Source organism: Aulonocara stuartgranti (genome assembly GCF_965226115.1).
Source record: "Aulonocara stuartgranti genome assembly, chromosome: 7".
In the NCBI taxonomy this organism is placed as follows: domain Eukaryota; kingdom Metazoa; phylum Chordata; class Actinopteri; order Cichliformes; family Cichlidae; genus Aulonocara; species Aulonocara stuartgranti.
Genome location: NC_138945.1, coordinates 42,364,056 through 42,387,294, shown reverse-complemented (window position 1 = coordinate 42,387,294; position 23,239 = coordinate 42,364,056). Strand labels below are relative to the sequence as shown.

General features: G+C 39.8%; 1 protein-coding gene across 2 annotated transcripts in view; it reads left to right on the top strand.

Moving 5' to 3' along the window:
- Window positions 1-244: 244 nt before the first annotated feature.
- The window catches only part of ckap5 (cytoskeleton associated protein 5), a 42,200-nt gene continuing 19,205 nt past the window's right edge, over window positions 245-23,239 (top strand). The window contains exons 1-25 of one of the 2 annotated variants that reach the window (XM_082539511.1): window positions 245-375; window positions 6,573-6,666; window positions 9,331-9,524; window positions 11,309-11,515; window positions 11,762-11,933; window positions 12,055-12,187; window positions 12,294-12,394; window positions 13,782-13,895; window positions 13,993-14,097; window positions 14,490-14,579; window positions 15,097-15,261; window positions 17,170-17,298; window positions 17,386-17,547; window positions 17,693-17,794; window positions 18,417-18,527; window positions 18,664-18,756; window positions 19,067-19,252; window positions 19,427-19,521; window positions 20,100-20,283; window positions 20,427-20,572; window positions 20,838-21,012; window positions 21,980-22,093; window positions 22,311-22,439; window positions 22,637-22,831; window positions 22,915-23,041. In XM_082539511.1, coding sequence (XP_082395637.1) covers window positions 6,610-6,666; window positions 9,331-9,524; window positions 11,309-11,515; window positions 11,762-11,933; window positions 12,055-12,187; window positions 12,294-12,394; window positions 13,782-13,895; window positions 13,993-14,097; window positions 14,490-14,579; window positions 15,097-15,261; window positions 17,170-17,298; window positions 17,386-17,547; window positions 17,693-17,794; window positions 18,417-18,527; window positions 18,664-18,756; window positions 19,067-19,252; window positions 19,427-19,521; window positions 20,100-20,283; window positions 20,427-20,572; window positions 20,838-21,012; window positions 21,980-22,093; window positions 22,311-22,439; window positions 22,637-22,831; window positions 22,915-23,041 — 3,286 coding nt within the window. In that variant the 5' untranslated portion in view covers window positions 245-375; window positions 6,573-6,609. Of the gene's footprint in view, window positions 376-6,569; window positions 6,667-9,330; window positions 9,525-11,308; window positions 11,516-11,761; window positions 11,934-12,054; window positions 12,188-12,293; window positions 12,395-13,781; window positions 13,896-13,992; window positions 14,098-14,489; window positions 14,580-15,096; window positions 15,262-17,169; window positions 17,299-17,385; window positions 17,548-17,692; window positions 17,795-18,416; window positions 18,528-18,663; window positions 18,757-19,066; window positions 19,253-19,426; window positions 19,522-20,099; window positions 20,284-20,426; window positions 20,573-20,837; window positions 21,013-21,979; window positions 22,094-22,310; window positions 22,440-22,636; window positions 22,832-22,914; window positions 23,042-23,239 lie in introns of both variants that reach the window. The other variant, XM_082539510.1, reaches the window with a different exon arrangement.

Below are 23,239 nucleotides of genomic sequence, written 5' to 3'. Positions count from 1 at the left end.
AAATTTGAAAAAGCTGAAAGAAGTTGGACGTATTTAGCGAAATCGGAAGTGGGCGTTCATTTGTGTTTAAAATAAGAGTTCAACACACGCATATTCCACAGACAGACAAACAAATATTTTCATATCCCAGCCCAGAAATACTTTTTCGAAGTTTTTCTTTTAACGAATACGCAATTTCTGTAAATTATATTTATAATTTGAATTAGATAAGAAACAGCACAACTGTCTGTTTTATTCTGTACCGGAAATAGTGTTGAATCTCCTTCGAGGCAGGGAAGCACTTGTATAAAACTCGGCTGGACCCCGCTTCAGTGATCTTTATCATCCTCATCGAATTGGGGAAGCAGCATCGTAATTTTTAAAAGACGCAAACAGGTATTATGTTGAAGATTTTAAATATTATTATTATTTTAAGCAACTACAAATCAGGTTTGAATCGGAGCTAGTTGTGATGTAATGTGTGTAGCTGCGAACTGCGCTGTTAGGCCTGGTTATGTTGGCGGGGATGGAAGGTTAGCTTGTAGCCTTCTTTCTAACCAGCTAACAGCTATTACCAACCGACAATAAATTAACGGCGAGATTTGACTTTGAAAATAACTTATGCATAATACAATTTTGCACGACATGTTTAACAATGTTTATTTGTCATTAGCGATAGCCGTCTGTGTTGATGCGGGTTGGACCTGAATGAGCGGTTAACGGGGTAACGTAGCAACTGTCACTGTTGTTGCTAAGTTAGCTAGTTAATGGCCCTCGGTAACTAACGTTAGCAACTAACGACCGCTAGTTATGTTATGCTGGCCACTCCCAGTCAAACCGGGAAAGCAAACAATCGGTGATGTGGTTAATTGACGGCACGGTTGATAACCAAAGTGATAATGACTGGTTGGGTGTATTTAAAGGGGAGTCTAGTTGATAAAGGTTAGCTGTGCTCATTTGGTTGTATTTAAGTTTGCATTCTGTAATACTGAGAGCTAGAGGTGTAGTGCTGCTTTTTTTTTGAGTAGGAGAGCTTATTGATCACACGTATTGAGTTGTAATTTGTTTCTAAGGCTATTTCACTAAAGTCACAAATTTACATTACTCTGACCTGAGAAAAGCAATCAAATGTGAGACTGAATTTAAGAACTTCATCAGTTTTTACATGCTGTTTACAGCTGTTTCCTTCGTGGATGTCTTCTTTTTCCATTCTTTCCTGTTGGGTAGTTGTCAATTCTTTCTCTAACTCATCTCTCTCCCTGACCTGTTCTCTGTGTTTTGGATCTCTACCTTTCACAGCGTTAAGCTCGTTTTCCATTAGTACCAACTTGGATCGACTCTCCACGGTTTTTAGGGTTTTCCATTAGGTCATAGTACCTGCTCGGCTGCAGTTCCAAGTGATTTGAGCAGGTACTAAAATGTGATGTCAGACTGCATGCCACTGATTGGCCGAGTCATGAGAGCGTCTCATTCACGAAAATCAAAACTGCAGTCTTTGAAACCCGACAACAAGGGAAATGGCTACAAAAAACAATGCCATGGTCCCAGAGTCCGATGAAAAGCTACAGACTGAGCAGCAGGTATGTTCTTGCCTTGAACTCCATCTTTGTTGTAGTGTTCGTGTCGCATATTAATTACATCACTGGACACTCTGCAGCATGGCTATGACGACAACCACAGATATTCGATGGTACTTGATTGCAAACCAGTTGATCTGAGTCGATCCGAGTAGGTACTAAAGGTAAAGGAGTTTCAAAGCCAGATTTATAGATTTATCCAACAGCCTAATTGATTCATCCAGAGGACACCTGCTTTATATCAAGCGCTTCAACTGTTTAAACCTAGAATCTCTTACACCTGACTTGTACGATGTGCATAACACAAAACGTTATTTACTCTCAGATCCTGACACATCCCTGTATTGAATTTAGAAGGTAACTGTGTCACATGCTCAAGTGTGCCATTGCCCTTGTTTTTTCTTGTATGCCAATGTGTGGTATATTAAAGTCAGCATGAATATTGCAACTCCATTAAAGTGGTTTGTGGTTTTCATCAGCCAGATTGTGCTACAGTAAAGCTCTCTTTCAGCATTAAAAAGCTACTGTCAGGATATAAGAAAGTGGTGCAAAGTGGTTTGGACTGAAAAGTGTGGAAACGGTAGATATTTTATTTGGTTGGCCTTGTTGCATATGTATTTATATGAATTTCCCTTTAACAGGACACATTTTTCAGAGAACAGTTATTAAATAGATCCTACAAACATGATTAATTAGGATTTTTGCATTCAGTTCCATTGTAAATGTAATAGTGATATTTTGGTGGTGGAATTTGTGATGGTTTGAATCAGAGGAGGAAATGTTGTCAGAGAGTGCCCAAGTGTCACCAGTGGATGCCTCAAAGCTAGCAAAGGTTTTAGTCATATACTCACATTGTTAAAACTTTGGCTATATACTGTACAGAATATGATTTTATGTCATGGCAAAGGCTGTGAATTTGGAGAGGGAGCAGTCAGAACTGAAGCGACTGTACTACCAGAAGGAAATGGCTACAGCATTAGAGACATTGAGGGCAGCTACAATGACCTCTGAATCCCACAGCCAAATAGGAATTGTGAAGAGGCTGCTAGGAAAGCCACAATCACTAAATACCTGCGGAGAGTAAAGCAAGTCCTAAGGAGTCAGCTGAATGGGAAGAACAAGATCTAGGCAATCAACACCTACGCTCTGCCAGTGATTAGACACCCTGCTGGGATAATAAGCTGGTCAAAGGAGGAGATGGATGCCACTGACATCAAGACAATGAAGCTCATTACACTGCATGGAGGGTTTCACCCCAAATTCAGTAGCCTGAAGGCCTTTTCACATAGGCTCTGAAACCCATTAATTTCTATTGCATGTGTCGCACGATAACGGTTTCCTGCTGAATTAAGCAAAGTACAGCGTAATCTTGCCAGCAAGGAGTTCTTGCACAGCATCTGTACTGTGACGTGCCTTTGCATCACCAATACAAATGAAGCCAACAACCACTTGATGAACAAAAACATTCAGTGCATATCAGAGTTCAGTGAACTTTTTGACAGAACTTTATGTGTGTATGTAGAGACCTCCAGAGCCTTTGAATAAGCCATTCCTTTCAACAGTTTTGGGGACCTCGGGAGAAAAGCAGTGTTGCGGAAACGACTGTGTCGAGTATGACCTGGAAGTCGTGATGTTAAACTGGGACATGCTCTTTAGGGTTGTTGAGAATGACCGAGCTAAGGTTCTGTGGGACTTCCAAATACAGACAAACTGATGTTGGCTAACCAACCGGACATAATATTTGTGGATAAACCAAGGAAGGCAACTGTAATTGATGTTGCTATACTAAGTGAAAGCAACAAAGGATCATGAGAAGCTTGAAAAAAGTACCACAGGCTGAGAGAAGAGCTTGAGAAGATGTGAAGGCAGCAGTGCTCCCATTGGTAATCACCGCAGTGACCCCAAGCTGGACAAGTGTCTCCAGCAGATCCCAGAAACAACACCCAAGATCTCTGTCCAGAGGAGCGCAGTCCTAGGAACAGCAATGATGCTACGCGGGACCCTCAAGATTCCAGGATTTGGGTAGAGGACCCGAGCTTGAAAGGGGACATGAAATGCTACACATATTAAGCCTAACTTGCATCATAGAGCCCTGCTCTCAAAAACGGACAAATCTAACACTGTCTGTGTCTGGATTTAAGAAATAAGTGCTTAAAGTTTTAAAAACATTTTAGCGCCATCTTCTCTCAGTGTAGAACATTACGTCACCAGGTTGGTTGTTTGGTGTAGGCTTGCATTAGTTAGTTATTAGTTCTGTCATTAGTTGGATAACAGAGTGGAAAGCAAGGGGACTAAAACTAAAAATCTATTTAATGGGATCACTTTTGTGCTGCCCCTGGATATAACAATGTTAAAACAAAAGATATACTGTCCACTTCCACTGTCTGGCTGTCTTGGCTTTCCAAACTCAGCTTTTCAAAAATTTTACATTGGTTCAAGTGTGATCAGTGATCAGTCCAAGTCAGTTTGCAACTGTTGGCACAAAGGTGAGATGCGCCCTCCAGTTTATAGTGCTCCCAGAGTATTTTAATTTATTCAAAATATTCATATCTGGTGTCCCTGTTTTGGCATATCGCCACACAAAGTGTGTGTGTGTGTGTGTGTGTGTGTGTGTGTTCGTGTTCGTGTTCGTGTTCCAAACCCTAGTATTTACCTGGATAAGCCCAAATCCTGCTTGGTAGTCCAGGGTTAAGGCCTTAAGAAACCAATGAGTGATGCCATGGTAGCTAAGCCAAGTTAACAAAAAGTCAGAGCTCTGTTGAGCCATCATTCTTTTAACCATAGCTAGCGATGACTTCATGAATTTCTTAACAGCAGGGACGTTGTAAGTTAACTTTGAGAATCCTTTAATGGAAAATGTCAATAACTAATAAAAGCATTTTGAACCATTTATCGTATTCTTCAATAATGGATCATGCAGCTTAACTGTGCATGCATCATGCATTATCAACATTATAATCTAGAGAGAGCCCATCTACCTTTCAGAGAAAGCTAATTTCCAACCTTTTTATCTAAAAAATTCTTGAAAGTGTTGTTGCAAAACTGCTAACTGATCACTTGCAGAGGAATGGTTTATTTGAAGAGTTTCAGTCAGGTTTCAGAGCTCATCACACTACAGAAATCATATTAGCGAAGGTTCCAAATTATTTTCTTTTTGCATCTGACAGTGGGCTCATCTCTGTGCTTGTCCTGCTAGACCTCAGTGCAGCATTTCATACGGTTGACTGTTATTTTATTACAGTAATTAGAGCATGCTATAGGTATTAAAGATACTGCACTGTAGTGGTTTGAATCACATCTACCTAATGGACTCCAATTTGTTCATGTAAATGGTGAGTCCTCTTCGCACACTTAGGTTATTGAAGGAGTTCCACAAGATTCTGTGTTAGGACTAATTAAACTTAAATTATGCATGCTTCCCCTTAGCATTAGATGGCATAGCATACATTTTCCATCATTTGGTACTATATAAATAAAATTGCATTGAAATTAAATTGAATCTCTGGGCGTTTCCCAGTGGAGTTTGGTGCTTCATCTAGCCAAAGAAATAGCCACATTATGTACATTCACTTCTTAACCCAAAACCAAGTGCCTCAACTGATCTGGACCATGATAATGGTGTCTGTTTGGGCGTGACCTCAATTGCTAAATTAATTATCAATGGGCAAATGTACTGTAAGTCTCTTTTCCCCAACTTTAGTTGCTATCAAATGACAGTTACCATTAGCTGCCATTAGCATAGAACACTACGCTGTACTTGCTCCTCCTCCTCCTTTCCTTTTTCTTTTTCTTTCTCAGAATCCTGCTACATCTATTTCTGTTGACTGTACAGTGGGAAGATGAGGCGATCGAACTGTAGAACATTATCCACTCTAGATACATTAGCAGATGGTCATAATAAATTTTTAACCAGTTGCTTAAAGCCTCACTTTCCCACTATGTACCACATTGTTTCTGAACCACTGTTTGCTTTTTCTGTCATATGGACTTCATCTAAGATGTTTGGTTGAGTCATTTGTTTAGTTTTTGCTTTTTAGAGGTTGCTAAAATAGGCCCTGCCCCACCCCACCTTGTTTTTTTAAATATATTTATTTTTTAATAAAGGTATTAAATTGTAATTTGAGGCTGACTGACTTGTCAGAGATGCCCAGGCTTGTTTTGTGTATGTGCAAAGGAATGTAAACAGATGGCATTGGTAGAGTATAGCTTGCTATGATATTTTTGTCACATAAAAAAATTTATACCAGGATTATTGGTATAGGAAGAGATCTGGCTGATGTAATGGAGAGAGGGAAGATGGATGAATTGTGTGCGTGTGTGCAGGAGACCAGGTTGAATACAAGCAAGGCCAGATGCATTGGAGGTGGATTCATTGAATTTCTAAACTTCTAGCTTTCTTCTGGGTTTGACTCCCCCCTCCCCCCCACCACATAGCTGACTTTTTTTTTTTTTTTTTTAAATTAAGCATTGCCACAATCAACTGGTCAGTGATGTGCTTTACCTTCGTAATGCTCTAAGCTTGTAAATTTGAGTTAAAACTGAGGGGTTTCTTCCAATGTATACATTGTATAAAAACTTCAGCAAGAATTTGAGCTCTCACTTGAGAAAAATCTAAAAGAAATTAGTTTAGATTTTAGAAAAAGAGTTCATGCTCACAAAGCAGAACATGTATCTACAAGGTTATCACAGCATTTCCAAGTGTGAACAACTGGAGTGTGAAGTATTATCAAGAAATTCAAAGAGCCAGCCAAGAGTCTTCAGATGATGGCGCAAGTAAACCGCTTTAGGCTTCCAGTGTGCACAAGAAACTCTTATACGTATTATTATAACTGGTGCACTTTGGTGTTGGTTTGATGTTGATGGTGTAAAAGTCCCACTTATCATAACTGCTGGTTAGCTTACAAAGTTAGAGGCTTCCCAGATTAATTAGGATATCTGGATAACAAGGACTTTAATTTTTTTTTTTCTTGGACATGCCGTGTAAATGATATGTGTGTGTGTCCCACACCTCAGCAGTGTACCTTTGGGGAAGCTGAGTCCCCAGGCAGCCACCATGGGGGACGAGAGCGAGTGGATGAAGCTCCCCATTGACCAGAAATGTGAACACAAGGTGAGCCTCTCATTTATGCTTGTCCTCTGTGAATGTATTTATTTTTTTCCTTCAAAAATATTTGTAAATGTTTCTACACAGCTCTTTTACTTGATATTTGATTTTTAATAAAAGTTATTTCACAATTTGTCTTGATCCATGTAAGGAAATTATAAAAAGTTTACTGTTCATCTGGAATTGGCGTTTTCAGCGGAAGAAACGTTTTGTCACTCAAGATGAAACACATTTGCTCAGTGCTGAGAGTGGTCCTGTTGCTGAGGTTGGAGTCATCCTGTAATCTCTTATGAACTACCTCCACTCTGCTGAAACTTCTGTCCACAGTTGCTCTGCTTCTACATCTGCAATGTTGTTTCTAATTCAGGTTGGGTTGACACACGCAGCTTAGAGGAGCTGTTTGGGGTACTGCAGCTGTACGCCCCAGTACTTTAGGTGTGTGTGTGTGTGTGTGTGTGTGTGTGTGTGTGTGTGTGTGTGTGTGTGTTGTTTTTTTTTTTTTTTTTTTTTTTTTTTTTTTTTGTTTTGTTTTTTTAAGTGGGTTTTTTGTGTATTAATAGCTACTATAGCCTGTTTTACAATAGTACCTACTTGAATGGACTCCGTATGGTTCAACAGTTTTCTCATTAGGTTATTGTACCTGGTACAAGGTACTTATTTTAGTACCTGCTTGCCCGAGGTTCCAAGTGATCCAAGCGGGTACTAAAATCTGACGTCGTCAGACTGGATGCCACCGATTGGCTGGTCAGTAGCGTCACACGATGAGTCATGAGATCATCTTGTTCATGAAAATCAAAACGCTCACTTTGGTAACCCAGCAACAGGGAAATGACTACAAAAAAAACCCCCAAACAATAATATGGTCCTTGAGTCTAACGAAAAGTCACAGACCAAGCAGCAGCTATATTCTTGCCTCGTAGTCCACCTTTGTTGTAGCATTCGTGTTGCATATTAATTATGTCGCAGGACGTTCCGACATGTTGCTATGTCGACAGTCACGTACTCAAGGCAGTATTATTTTGTACTGGAAAACCTGTCGAGTTGTGGCGATGTGTGGTGGTTCGATCAGAGTAGCTACAAATGTTAAAGGGGCTTTTATTTCTTTGGAAAGAACCAAAGAATTTCGTTTTCTAGTTTGTGTTCTTTAACACATTTCTGAAATGTACATTATTTTTCAGTTTTGGGTAACCTTACCTTATTTTTTTTTTATTTTTTTTATTTTTTTAATAACCTCTGGCAGTTCACCACTTTGTACTATTTCAAGTTATTCATTGGACTTGAACGACTTGAAATGCAATAAATAAGTATTGACTGATGTGGGGAAAAAATGATCATATAATTAAAATGGTTCACCTTGTTAGATCTGAAATCTGGACTATGCTGAGATTAAGCCTCCGTTTTATTCTGGTTGTAGCCACTGGAAGATGATACAGCTACTCAGGCAAACGAACCACTGGACATGGTTAGCATAATCAGCTGGAATATGTTTTATATAGAAGTCCCCCCCTCCTGAGCATGAGAGCCACAATTTTTCTTTTTTCTTTTGTTTGTTTTTTTTTTTTTCTATACCAAACAAAAGGCTTTTAAATGAACCACACCCTGAACTCAATGTGATTAGTGCTTTTGTGTTTAACATGGGCAGGAATGCCATTGTGGTGTTGTAGACTGTACAGAGAATGTGAGCAATCCAAGTTTCTAAAGCTAAAACGAAACTGCACCCTTTTCCTTTGTTATTCTCTTTTAGCTCACAAATAAGTTTGACTGAAAAGCCAGCAATCACTGTGCCTACAGTAGATTTAATAGGCATATGGAGCATACAAGGATATACACTTTCTAACTGATGTCTGAGATTTTTCTTAAGGCAGTTCACCTGCGCAGAAACTTGAAACACTGTGTATGTCCATTTAGTTTGTTGTTTGTGAAAGCATGACTGAATAGGAATATTTGAATGGTTTTTAATCATGATTTTATACCATATCACTACATCAACACAAGCTGTACTTTCTTGCTCTTCCCCCCCCCCCCCCCCCCTTTTACAAGAGTGAATTGACAAAAACCAAGCAGTAGTAGCAAATATGGATGGAGCCACTTTGCATCACACACTGCTTAGTGAAGCCCTCTTACGAAGCCTCAAGCTAAGCATTGGCATCGCCATTCCTTCATCTCCCAGCATAATGGAATTCATGCTGAGTTACATGAAGTCTTGTGATGCATGAGACTGAAGAAGTCAGTCGAATGAGTGACAAATGTTTCTCCCACTGAAAATGCTGCATACGAATCAACTTTTTGGGATTCTGGAGAATCCTGTCTGCCTCCTTAGAATTACTATCATTTAGAATGTTTTAGCATTTAAATTGATAAGACATGTCAGACTTCAAGGATTCATGTTGTATTTTTAGTTTTAGGCTGACTGGTGATGCATGATTTATCTAATTTGGCTTTTTTTTTCTTCTTCTTTTATTTAAATAAAACCAAAAGCAACATGTGAGATCAATGTGTGATGTTTTAAGACTATTTGATCTTGGGATTGCAAAACAAATGTTTTGTCAATATAAGTTGTCTTGAGTATCTTTTATCCTTTTGCATCATTTAGCATTATTGTCCAAACAATGTATGAAAGTTGGAAGTAAAATATGGTGACAACACTAATTCTCAGTGTGTTTGATTCAGATTTGGAAAGCCCGCCTGAATGGTTATGAAGAAGCACTGAAATTGTTCCAGAAGATAGAAGATGAAAAGAGTCCAGAATGGGGGAAGTACCTGGGACTGATTAAGAAGTTTGTCACAGACTCGAATGCAGTGGCTCAGCTCAAAGGTCTGGAGGCAGCCCTTGCCTTCATTGAGAATGCCCACTTTGCTGGAAAGTAAGTAACAGTAACAACAAGAGTTTCTCCTGCAATTTCTTTTAAAAGTCTGGAAAAACCCAAAACGGTGCCTCTAAACAAAGAACAGGCTTTCTTGGTTTTACATAGTCTGTTGTGTGTTGAGTTGCACTGCAACAACAGTGGTTTGCCTTGTGATTCAATTAATGTATAAAGGTAAACTGGTCTCAAAGATGGTGCCAGTTAAATTGGTGGTGCTTAATGGTTATTAGTTTTTCCCTTGCTAACAGCAGCTTTGGACCTAGTCTGTAGAGTTTCTGTTAATCTGATGAAAATATAATTGTTCATCAGAATGCAGACTTAATTTGTTGCCAGTAGCCTGCATTTATCTTGAACTGCAGAAACAGTACAAGGTTTTTACTTTTGTTTTGCCAGAAAAATGGTGTTTGTGACCACAGAACAGAGTACATTAATGCTGAAATTCAATACAGAAATCTGCTGGGTATTATTTTTTGCTGTAAGCAATTAAACACATTATTTGAGGGTCAGATTTTTACAGCATTGATTTAAGGCATTAATATGATTTGAGGGCAACAGTCTGCACTGACAGAGCCTCGCCTCTGTCAGTGCGCCCCAGGGTGGCTGTGGCTACAATGTAGCTTGCCATCACCAGTGTGTGAATGTGTGTGTGAATGGGTGGATGACTGGATATGTAAAGCGCTTTGGGGTCCTTAGGGACTAGTAAAGCGCTATATAAATACAGGCCATTATTGTGGTGCGCTAATGACAATTAATAGTTGTTTTTAAGAAACTGTATTGCTGGTGTTGATTAGTAAAGTGTCATTGTTTGTTTGGCTAATCCCTCACATCGCTAACTGCAGTCCTATCTGTAGTGAGTGATATAGCCCTAGAAATTGTACCACATGATTTTGTGAAAATTTCTGATGATGAAAAGGTGTAAGTACATTTGTAGTCAGATGTTTATATACATTCATCATAGGCATGAATGTCAGGATAAAATGAGGCTTTTAACAATTTCATTGAACATGTACAGCATGCGTGTTTAATTATTTTTATTTTATTTAACTAGGAAGATCCTATTGAGATTAAAAAAAAAACAACTTTTTTTTAAGGGAGACCTGGCCAGGAGAGGCAGCAGCAAGTGTGACACAGTTACAAAAATTACAAAGTTAAACAAACACACACACACACACACACGCTGAAGGATGAAATTAAAAAACATTGCAATTTATAAAATAGAAAACAATGAGCAAATATTTAGATTTTTTTTTCTCTTTTGAATAGTTATTATTGCTCATTAATATGACACATATTTATTTTTATTGGATTACTCAGTTAATTGATTGGATAATCAATAGATTAATTGATTAAAATAATCAATAGCTGCAGTACTACTCTTTTCCTTATGGTGTGTTCGGGGGACATATTTTTATGTTCCTGCTATGTCGTTATAATTTTGAGCACCTGGTGAAAAAATGTGTTTTTAAAAACAAACAAACGTAACACAAAAACGTAACCTACGTGGAAGCTGAGGGGTAGCACTGGCGGCTGCGAAGATCCTTTTTTGGTATTCAAAAGTTTGAGTCAAGTTATTAAAGAATAATGAAGGTAGCAGTAAGGCAGTGAAACTCTTTATTAAGCAGTAGTAGCACTGATGAAAGCGTGCCATTTTGTGTTTGGGCCACACACTACTCCTTATGGAGAGGTAATTATGGCCACATGCTATCATGAACTTGTATATCTATCTATGTATATGCCTATATCATTTTTTGTTTGTTTGTTTTTTTGTCTTTGTCACTCTATAGGACGACAGGTGAGGTAGTGTCTGGTGTGGTGACCAAAGTGTTCAACCAGCCAAAAGCACGGGCCAAAGAGCTGGGTATGGACATCTGTTTTATGTACATTGAGATAGAGAAGGCTGAAGTGGTTCAGGACGAGCTGCTCAAAGGACTCGACAACAAGAACCCCAAGATAGTGGTGGCATGCATCGAGACTTTAAGAAAGGCTCTCAGGTTAGTGTAACTATACTGAGAATCCTTTAATGTATAGACACAGCAAATGTAGTATGTCATGTTAATGTTGCCTGTCAGGATAAAGCTCTAGCTGCCACACAAGACCAAATAAACAAAAAGCATTGACTAAGTTTGATCAAATTGCTCATTTCTAACCACTGGAATCAAATTGCTGTAAGTCAGTCTATGTAAGTGTCAGTTCTGTAAATGACAATAATCAAATGTCATGTAATTGTCTTTTCACAGTGAATTTGGGTCTAAAATAGTAACACTGAAGCCAGTAGTGAAGATTTTACCCAAACAGTTTGAGTCTAGAGAGAAAGCTGTGAGAGATGAAGCCAAGCTGCTTGCAGTAGAGATCTACAAGTGGATCAGAGATGCTTTGAGACCTTCACTTCAGAACATTAATTCTGTACAGGTGGGGCCCATTATTACACACATTTTGCACACGTTTCATTCATTTTTGTTCATTTCAAGGCATGATAAACTGAATAAACCTGTCTTTTTTTTTTTTTTTTTTTTTTTTTTTTTTCCTGCAGCTCAAAGAACTAGAGGAGGAATGGGTGAAGCTACCTTCATCTCCTCCCAAACAGACGCGCTTCCTGCGCTCCCAGCAGGACCTGAAAGCAAAGTTTCAGGAGCAACAGGCTCAAGGAGGAGAACAGTCAGACGGTAGGTTTATAGAGTAGAGAATTGCTTCTTTGACGTGTTGTTAGATAAAGAGGAGATAAGTCAGTCATAGTGTGATATTGACTTTTTCTTCCCCCCAATCAATCAGGAGATGATGGGGAGGAATTGGTGGTGGCAGTGGATCCTTATGAGCTGCTGGAGCCTGTGGAAATTCTATCAAAGATGCCCAAAGACTTCTATGAGAAAATTGTAAGTTTACGCAGCTTTCAGTTCAAAAACCTTCCCAAACATCAAAATAAGGTAATGGACATGGTCAGCAATAATACTCAGGTAGGCTGTAGCATTTAAATGATCTTCTTTTGGTCCTACAAAGCCCAAAGACAGTACCCCCCACATCAATACAACTATAACACCAGCAACCTGAATTGTACAATGAATGGATCAGTCATTCATGTTGATAATGGCAAAATTTGACCCTACCATTTGCTTTCAACTGATCCAAGCTGGAAAAGAGTAGTTGGACCTCTGGAAGAGTTCCCAATATGTTTTATACTCCACCTAGGGGGGTGTTTATATACAACATGGAAAAGAGCCACAGGAACAACTAGGGCTGTGCAATATGACCAAAATCTCATATTGCGATATAAGACATTTATTGTCCCCGACAACAATATATATCACAAAAATTTTACATTTTCTGTTAATTCTTTGAATTTCCGGTCACTTGACTTGAGTGAAGTGTTTTCAGCTGGCGTCGTGTACCTGGAGTCCAGTGTTACATAAGTTGAAACGGCCACAAATTTCTCTTAGTATTTATTACATGGCGTGATGCAGGGAAAACTCTGTTCTAAGGTTTATTTTTTAGCACCTGACTGCTCTTTTTAGCTCCTCGTCCGTAAACACTCCACATACCTTTTCATATGATTCGGTTTATTTTGAAAAATCTCAACAGGATCTTCAGCTTTATTGTGAAAGGTTTATGTGGAAAATAAACAAGCAGACAACGGAGCCACGCGATGGTTTTACCTTCGTTGTTGCTAACGACAACTCATAAAAACAGGCGCTTGTCCGTCCGTAGTGTGGTTATACTAAATATAAGAGAAAGAGAGAACTTTAAGAAATTCTACAGTGACCATCAAAACGATGAAAAAATATTGCCGTAAACAGTTTATTTTGCGACACCACGAAACAAACGATAGTGTAATGTGAAAAGATAGATGTTGTCATATCATCATCTGATATATATCGTGATATTGAACAGCCCTAGGAACAACTTGTTAAAACTGTTTTTATATGACAAGGTTACAAGCTGCAGTAGTTGAAATGGGGCATTTTCTAAAGAATATAACCAAGACAACCCAATAAGAAGAAAGACAAATATAACAACTTGCTTCTCTAACATAGAAGTGACGTAATTGACCTTCAAATGCATCCTTTGAAGGACACAGCTCATAAATTGGGACATGGTTATTGAGCTCCCCCGTCTGCCTTGGTTTTTCTGTTTTTGTGTACCAACAGGCCTGTTTTTGTTAGTTGTAATTATTAGCATATTAAAATAAATATTCAGTTCAGGTGATGGTACAATCGTGGAGTTTAAATGCTGTTTAATAACGTGTGTTTGTTCTGTCTATTGTAGGAAGCTAAGAAGTGGCAGGAACGAAAAGAGGCACTGGAGGCTGTCGAGGCTTTGACCAAGAACCCCAAACTAGAGAATGGAGACTATGGAGACCTTGTCAGAGCCCTAAAGAAGGTAAAGGTTCAAAGTACTCTTGAGTGGCTTCAAAAAGCATTTTTTCTCACAGGTTTGGGTTTCGCGATTGTCTCTTGACAAGTTTACTGTGTTCTAGGTCGTAGGGAAAGATGCTAACGTGATGCTGGTTTCAATGGCAGCTAAATGTCTGGCAGGACTGGCTACTGGACTGAGGAAGAAATTTGGAACATATGCAGGACAAGTAAGTTGAAGTGCCTTTTCTTGATCTAAATAACAGCACATTTTTGAGAAGAGAAAATGTTCTCTTTAACCTTGAAACACTAAACGTATGCTGTAGGCTGAAATGATCAGCACAGCAACTTTAGGAAATAAAACAAAAAACAAAAGTGTTTTATTTCAATTTTTTTTTAATTCCTTTTATTCATTAGGAATAAAAACAAACAAACATGATGCAAAGCTGTATAACAGATTGAGGTATCATAGTTTTCTCTAGTGTTGGATGCTGCACAGCAGTCATAAGTTTTGCACTTTTAAACTGATCTGTTTGTTTGCATCTTATATCACCTGTTTGTAAATGTCATCGAATAGGCTGGCCCAGTTTGTTACTTTCTAATGTGAGATGTGTCTTTTAAGGTGGTTCCAACCATTCTAGAGAAGTTCAAGGAAAAAAAGCCACAGGTTGTCCAATCCCTGCAGGAGGCAATTGATGCCATCTTTCTCACTGTGAGTAAATTCTTTACATCTCATTGACAACAGACTTCAGCATGTAAATCTGACTGAAAAACCTCTAGTCCTTGTTATGTGTACTTTCACTTAACAGCATAAATCAGCATGTTCAGTTTTTAGCCGTCGGCCATAAAAGGCTGTTTGGTTATTGTCACCACCCCCACTAGGCCGGTGCTGTGAACAACTAAGTTTGTGAATGCAAGAACGAGGTGACGTAGGAGCTTCAAATTGATACCGAAGTGCATCCACTAAGAATCTTGGATGAGTTTGAATCTCAGTGACCTTCTGAGGTCAAGTTTTCATAAAAACTTGTGAATTCCATAACTTGAGATCAAGACGGCATAAGATTTCGAAATTGAAAACATAAGTGTGTTGACTTATAGCTGAGAGGTAGCACTGGCAGTTGATGGTGTTCTTTATATTATATGCATTTTCCCCATAGTTATAAACTTAGAACTTAAACTCCTGTTAATTGTAGAGAATTTCACTGACTGCAGACTTCTCCCCCCTCCAGACAACTTTCCAGAACCTGTCAGAGGAAATCCTGGCTGTGATGGACAATAAGAACCCTTCAATCAAGCAGCAGGCCTCTCTTTTTCTCGCCCGCTCCTTCAGACACTGCACACAAGCCACATTGCCCAAGAGCATCCTCAAGCCTTTCTGTGCTGCTCTCATCAAGGTGACTTAAGAACTGCAGCATTACAGTGTAATGCCTTTTAGGATGAACCTATAATTAACCCTTTCATGCATGAATTACAACCTCAATCAGGATTTCTCCAGAACCTTGAGGTTTTTTTTTTTTTTTTCAATAAAAATCTTTTTCTGCAGTTTAATGTCAAATTGCACTCTGAAAAAAAAATCATGGTACAAGTAAGCAATTGGAGTGAAAAAATAAATTGTGAAATCAATTTATAGACCAAAATGTATTCTAAACTTTTGACTCAAAATAGCCACCTTTGGCAGATATAACGGCTGAACATACCCGTGGCATTCTTTCTACAATAGAAATCAAATATTCTTCAGAAAGTTCTTCCCATATCTGTTGGAGAAGTTCTCATAAATGTGTGGCACTTGTAGGTTGCTTTGCTTTCACTGTTCTGTCCAGTTCATCCCAAACAAGCTTCAGGTTTGAACCCCTGACCAACTAGGCACATATCAGAGGGTATTGCAATGCTGTGGTAGCCATTTTGGTTCAGGGAGCCTCCCACTCTGTACAAGTCAGTGATCCTGGATCCAGCAAAACAGCCCCAGACGGTCACACTTCCTCCTCCATGTTTGACAGTTGATGCCACACACTGTGGAACCATCCTCTCGCCTACTTAGCGGCATACAAAGATCCTGCGTGATGAACCAAAGATTTCAGATTTTGATTAATCGGTCCGTAATACCTTCTTCCAGACTTCAGTAGTCCAATGATGGTGTTTCATGGCCCAGCAAAGCCTCTTTGCCTTATTCTGACATCTTAGCAATGCCTTTATTGCTGCAACTCATCCTGTCAAATCTGCAGCTCAAAGTCTTGTCTTTGAAACTCAGACTTGCTTACTACCACCACTATTAAGCTGTGCTTGAAGCTGTTGTCCTGTGAGCTGCTTATCACACAGAAACTTGTCCTCTGGTTCAGTGGTGGCTTTGGGTCTGCCAGACCTTTTCCTGTCAGAGTTTGCCCCAGTTTCTGTGTGCCCTTTGGAATCACTGACACTTTGACTTTCTTTGCAATTTGTCTGTAGGAAAGACCTGCATTTATAAGTGTTATAATGGTCTGTCTCTCTTCAATCAATTCTATTGTTAATTGCCTTTTTCTCTCAATTTTTGTAGCAGTACATTACTCCTGCAGCACAATACTGCTCCACTGATGCTCACGAGGGTATGGTACCACAGTGTGTTCCAGCACTGCTTTTATGCAGACAGAGTGGGTTGTAAGTAATCCCAAAAGTTGGAACACCTGTAGGAATTAGTAGCACCAGCTTTCAAGGCTTGATCAACCTCCATTGCTGCAGAACTGCTTTACATTGTTGATCCCCCCCCCTTTGTTTCCTTCTCCTTTCTTTAAAAAAAAAAAACGAAACAAAAAAAAAAACCTGGCAGTTCTCCACTTTTGTATCATTTCAGTCTATTCTTTGGACTTGAATGACTTGAATTGCAACATTCTTCTTTGTTAGTACTGAGTGCAATCTTGGCAGACAATATAGGCGAAACTGCACCCATAGTTTCCTGAAGTGTATTGCTGTTACAAAAATACGTGTACATGGTATTAGTATATAACAATAAAATTCGATGAATTTGTATAGTCAATGTCATCGATAATGGTGAGGATCGTTGCAGCCCTATTTGTGTATATCTGTATGAACTCGGACACCTCCTTAACAAATGTTTGCTGTAACATTCACAGATACAGTGATGTTAAGTTCTATGTTTGCATTTGTTTTATGTTCAATATATGTCACCTGTATGTAACTTAACAGACACCAAAATTTGTATCACCTATTGAATTTTGTTCTAGTCACCACTAAATATGGAATGGAAAAATTTGAAAAAGCACTGCAGGTCTGGCCAACTAATTCTAAGTATACCTATGTTTTTCTCACAGCAAGTAAATGACTCTGCCCCAGAGGTCCGTGATGCTGCTTTTGAAGCTCTGGGGACTGCCATGAAAGTGGTGGGAGAGAAAGCTGTGAACCCTTTCCTGGCTGACTTGGATAAACTGAAATTGGATAAGGTGAGGATCAGGAAGATGTGAATTCAGATGTGAATTCGGTTCAATTTTTTTTGTTGTCATGAACTGTTCACTTTGTTTTTGTTGCAGATTAAGGAGTGTGCTGATAATGTGGAGCTCTCAGGAGGTAGGAAGGGTGCAGGAGGAGGCGGCGGCACAGTTGAGAAGAAATGTGCAGCTAAAGCCGTCGTCCCTGCTGAATCTGTATCCAAATCCTCTGTTCCATCGAAGAGCCAGACTTCTGCCAATAAGGTGTGCTGGGAGCAATGCATGTACAGAAAAGTCAAATTAGTCGAAGGAGAAATATTGTTGCCTTATTGTATATCAGCTTTGTTATTGATAAATAGGATGGTTGGCATCTTTACCAGTCTATAGTTCTACTTGAAACTTTATCCAGGTGTCAGCAGTGCCACCTAAGAAAGGGAAGCCAACCTCTGCAGCTGGTGCCAAATCCAAGAAGTCCTCCGACAGTAAAGAATTCACGGAGTCTGAACTTTCAGTAAGTCATTACTTGACTGCATGCTGGTCCTCTGCAACAAATGTCCGGCATATCAATACATGCTAGAACACTTGCTGTCTCCCAGTCCAGTGTGAAACTCATTGAAAAGAGAGGCAGCTATTCTAAGAAAGCTGGACAGAGCTGCAGAAAGTCTTTAAGCCATCAGCAGGGGGAAAAAATGTGTATATACTTGTACTATCCTACTACAGTGCACAGTTGACAGTGTACCTGCCCAATGAAATGTACACACAACGCAAGACTTTGCATTCCCACGTACTTCATTTCTTGACAGGCTTTACAACTTAAAAACAAAGACAATGATGTGAATGCAACAGCCTACTATACTGTAAAACAACATGCTAGTAAGCACAGTTGAAAATAACAGATTTAAACAGCTGATTAAAGTAACTAAAACAATTCCATGTTTTCACTTGGGATTATATGAATATTGTCTTAAAGTTGGTTATCTTAGTTAATCAGTATCCAGTCCTCACTACTGACAAAGAGTGCCTAGCAGCATTAACTCATGTTATCATAGTAATATTTTATCCCTGTGGGATACAACATTATCAGGCTATTGCTTTGGAATTTCTTATTGTGTGCTTGTGTGTTGTTATATCAGGCTGAGGTGTGTCAGGACTTGGCTGCAGGTGTACTTCCTGCCTCCTGTCTTGAACAGCTGGACTCGGCCAACTGGAAGGACAGACTGGCCAGTATGGAGGAGTTCCAGAGGGTAAAGTCTTCCTGTTCTGTCCTCATCAGCTGTGTCATAAACAACTTCATCACAGAACAAAAGCTGATTGACTCATAATATCCAGCAGTGATTGCAAATAACTGCCATTTTTCATTAAATTTGTGTATCCTTCTAGGCTGTTGAGACAATGGATAAAGCTGCAATGCCCTGCCAGGCCTTAGTCAGGATGTTGGCCAAGAAACCAGGGTGGAAGGAGACGAACTTCCAGGTAATCATTGACAAGATGATGTTAATGAAACATCATTAACACCTGCTCAACAATTAACAACTACATTGCACAATTAACTAATGGGAGTGTCTCTTCCAGTTGACAGTGCTCCTATACAAATTTTACTGAAGGATTTGATGAGAATTAAAAAAAAAATATCAATGAAAAGCTGCTGTAGAGGGAACCAAAGTTTTGGCACTGCACTTAAAACCATTGGCATTCTTTGAAAGCCAGTGTGTAAATGGCAAAATAAAGCACCTGTTATAGGACAGATCAGCCATGTCTGATTACTTACCCTTTTCTTGTTCAGGTGATGCAGTTGAAACTGCGGATTGTGGCTCTCATTGCTCAAAGGGGACAATTTTCCAAGACCTCAGCCTCTGTTGTTTTGGATGGCTTGGTGGACAAGGTTGGAGATGTCAAGTGTGGTGGAAATGCTAAAGAAGGACTGACTGCTATTGGAGAGGCCTGCTCACTGCCATGGACTGCAGAACAGGTAAGGATCAATTTTTCTGGATTGTTAAAGATTGAAAAGGTCTTTTTATATGTGCAGAAAATGACAGAAACATCAACAGATACTACTGTAGCAACAGCGCCTTGATACAACTGTTGTTAATAAAATTGAACTGAGAATGCACAGTATTAATGACTTATGATTTTTCTTTGTCAGGTTGTTTCTATGGCTTTTTCCCAGAAAAATCCCAAAAACCAGGCAGAGACTCTGAACTGGCTGTCTAATGCTATGAAGGAGTTTGGCTTTGCAGGGTAACTTCCTGTCCATCACACATCACTTTATTTGTAACATAATTTCCAACTGATTTTGATTTGGGGGGGGGGGGGCTTCTTTAAAACATCTTCATTTAACATTTTGCCAGGGAGGTTATGTTTTTGTTCCCAACTGCCACAGGACGAGAGGCAGGGTAAATCCTGGGGAGGTCCATTCACCATTCGCACTTATATTCACATCTATAGACAATTTTAAAATCACGAACTAACCTAACCGTACTAACTGCATGTCTTTGGTGGTGTTAGGAGGGGGAATACCTGGAGAAATCCCACCTATTCCTGTTAGGCAACAATAACACCAGTAAATGAATAAAAGGAAAAACAATTCTACAAAAACAGAGTGGGCCAAAGTTTTTCTACAGCAAAGACTCCTTGCCAGTTATTATAAATGCCTGATTGCAGTTCTTGCTTTTTCATATTGCAACTAGATCGCATATAGAAGATTGAGATGGGCACCATGACATCAGTTGTTTTCCTGGCCTCATGTATCTATGCCATTTTCACCCTGGAAGTTGTCCTAAAGACCTCTGTTAACATTTGACCTCCCTACTCTCCAGTATCAATGTGAAGGGTTTCATCAACAATGTGAAGACAGCTCTGGGAGCAACCAACCCCGCTGTTAGGACAGCAGCCATCACTTTGCTGGGAGTCATGTACCTCTACATGGGAGCTCCACTACGCATGTTCTTTGAAGATGAGAAGCCGGCTCTCCTTGCACAGATAGATGCAGAGTTCGAGAAGGTAGCACTTCCAGAGATTTCTCTAAATTTAACTATGTGCTCAGTTTAGCAAGTGTGACCGGTTTAATTATTGTAGTAGTATAATAACAACAACGGGGAAAAATAATCACAACTAGTGTCTCTTTATCCTGTCTCCTGTTTTAGATGCAAGGTCAATCTCCACCACCCCCTATCAGGTTCACCAAAAAAGTGGCGGCAGAGGAGGAGGGTGCTGAAGTTGAGGAGCAGGATGAAGATGCTGGAGGTGGAGGACAAAATATCATGGACCTGCTGCCCCGAACAGATGTCAGGTAACCTGATTGTTTCCTTGAAATTTATTTAACCATGCATCCATGTGCGGCAGCTGGAGCATGGCTTCTCCGATGGCGACATTTTCAAATTCTTAGGTCCACACAGGGTTGTTACCCATCTTAAGAGCTTCTAGACTGTTGCTGTTTAGACATTTATCTGGCTAATTAAGCCATCAGTAGGATGTTGGGCCTTAAATCTGTAATATGTCATGTTTGCTATCCCCCTTCTTTCTTTAATGTAGCTCTTTTTCCTTCTGTCTCTAAGTGACAAGATCACGACTGACCTTGTGTCTAAAATTGGAGATAAGAACTGGAAGATCAGAAAGGAAGGTCTGGATGAGGTTGCAGCCATCATTTCAGAGGCCAAGTTCATCATGGCCAACATTGGAGAGCTGCCTCTGGCCCTGAAGGGACGTCTCAGTGACTCCAACAAGATCCTGGTGCGTAAGATGGTGCTCTTCACCTGACCTACAGATCTCGTGTGCGTGCGTGATTTGAGAGGGGAGAGGGGGGGGAAATCACCTGTACTGTATTTATCTACTTAACCTATTTGGTTCTTATCTTTGGTGAGGAAAGTATGGAGATAAAAATTATCACTTTGTGTTCAAGCATTAGTGCTCCTGCCTTCATTTAAAATCATGCATATCGATGGTCTGGTGAAAAAAAACATTCAATCATTTTTACTACTCAGATTTCTCCTTCTAACATATTGGTCAAACGTATATTTCGATTCATCTTTGATTAAGAATTGGAGTACTTAATTGGATCGTTTTTACTCACACAAGGCTGAATGTTAAGATCCTTTAACCCCTTCCCAGCTGTGACAACAAGGAGTGGCCAAGGGGCACTTTTAGGATGCTAATGTTCACATTTTGAAATGAAAAGGCAGATGGTTTGGAAGACAGGTAATAAAGGCCATCTGTGTCAACTGTCGTTGAACAGAGGGGGTAGCTTACGACACTGACTATTAGCCACCTACAATGCAGATTTGAGATCCCTTCCATGGCGCCTCAACCGCCACTCACATCTGTAAGGTGACCCCAATAGGTGAGATGATGGGGTGAGGCAAGCTCTTAGTGGTTTGATCCGAAACATCTGGTGATAATGATCCATGCCTTTATTCATGACGTGATGAGGCACATTAACACCACTAGGATTTAAATACCTGGAACTCCATTTGGATTTTGAACTGAAGGAGCCTCTTGGATGACAGGTGAAATGTCTCTGTGAAACTTAAAGAAGTCCAGTTGATTTCCTTAGATGAAATCTAATGTGTTTGTGTCTGTCTCAAAAATTAAAAACTGTAACAGTTTAGTGTGGAGCGATATTATGTGAGGTAACTATGTAGTAATACTTAAACTAAATAGGCAGTAAATGTTAATAAGGGTTTTACTTTGTGTTTTTCAGGTGCAGCAGACTCTTTCTATTCTGCAGCAACTGGCTACAGCCTTGGGACCTGGACTTAAGCAGCACGTCAAAGCTCTGGGAATTCCCATAATAACCGTTCTAGGAGACAGCAAGGTACTCAGACCACCGATGATAGTATTCATGATCATCTTGTTGCAAACTTTTTTTCTTTTTTTTTAAAAAACCCTCCATTCCAGAGCTTTCCTGCTTTTGAGATTTTTACATGAAAATTTCATAAAAATATGAAAGTGCCATGAAGGAAACATGTTAATGAAAACAATAGTAAGATATATAGACCTAGATTGAATTGTGCTGGCAATTATTTCTGCAGCCAAATGTGAGGGCGACTGCCATGACCACACTTCAGGCCTGGGTGGAGCAGACTGGGATGAAGGACTGGCTGGAGGGAGAAGATCTTTCTGAGGAACTGAAGAGAGAGAATCCCTTTCTGCGACAAGAGGTACACACACACACACACACACACACACCCCTATTCTTTTTGCTGTGTGGTCTCACAGAACATAACTTTGACTGTTCTGTTTTCTAGAGATGGATTTGAAATTTTAGTTGTTGGTGTTCCTTATTGCATGAATTGCAGCACAACGGGATGTAAGTAAGAGACTCATGTTTTGCTGGAAACCTCTCTGCATTCCCCAGGTGCTCGGCTGGTTAGCAGAGAAGTTGCCCACACAGAGGACTGTTCCAGGGGATCTGATGCTGTGCATTCCTCAGCTTTACGCCTGTCTGGAGGACAGAAATGGAGATGTGCGCAAAAAGGCTCAGGATGCCCTTCCTACCTTTATGATGCATCTTGGCTACGACAAGATGACCAAAGCGACAGGCAAACTCAAAGTACGAACCTACGGGATATTTTTGCTTCTTGACCACAAATAGTGAGTAGGGATTAATGTCATCTTACTCTCATCTCCCCTCAGCCTGCCTCTAAGGATCAGGTGGTATCCATGTTGGAAAAGGCCAGAGCAGTGATGCCAGCTAAACCTGCGGCGCCAGCCAAAACGGGGGGAGGGAAAGGATCTGCAGAGCCAAATAGAGCTGCTTCAGGTATTTTTAATATTTTAGCATAGTCCCGAGTACGTGTTCAGAACATTTCGGTGGTACTCAAATTTATCTAAACAATGGATTGCATTTAATATTACAGGAATGGTTAAAAAAAAGTAAATTCCACCAATACAGCCAGTCTTTATCCTGATGATAAAGGTGAAGCTTGGTGGTTGAAGGTTGCTGTTGTTAAGACTGTAT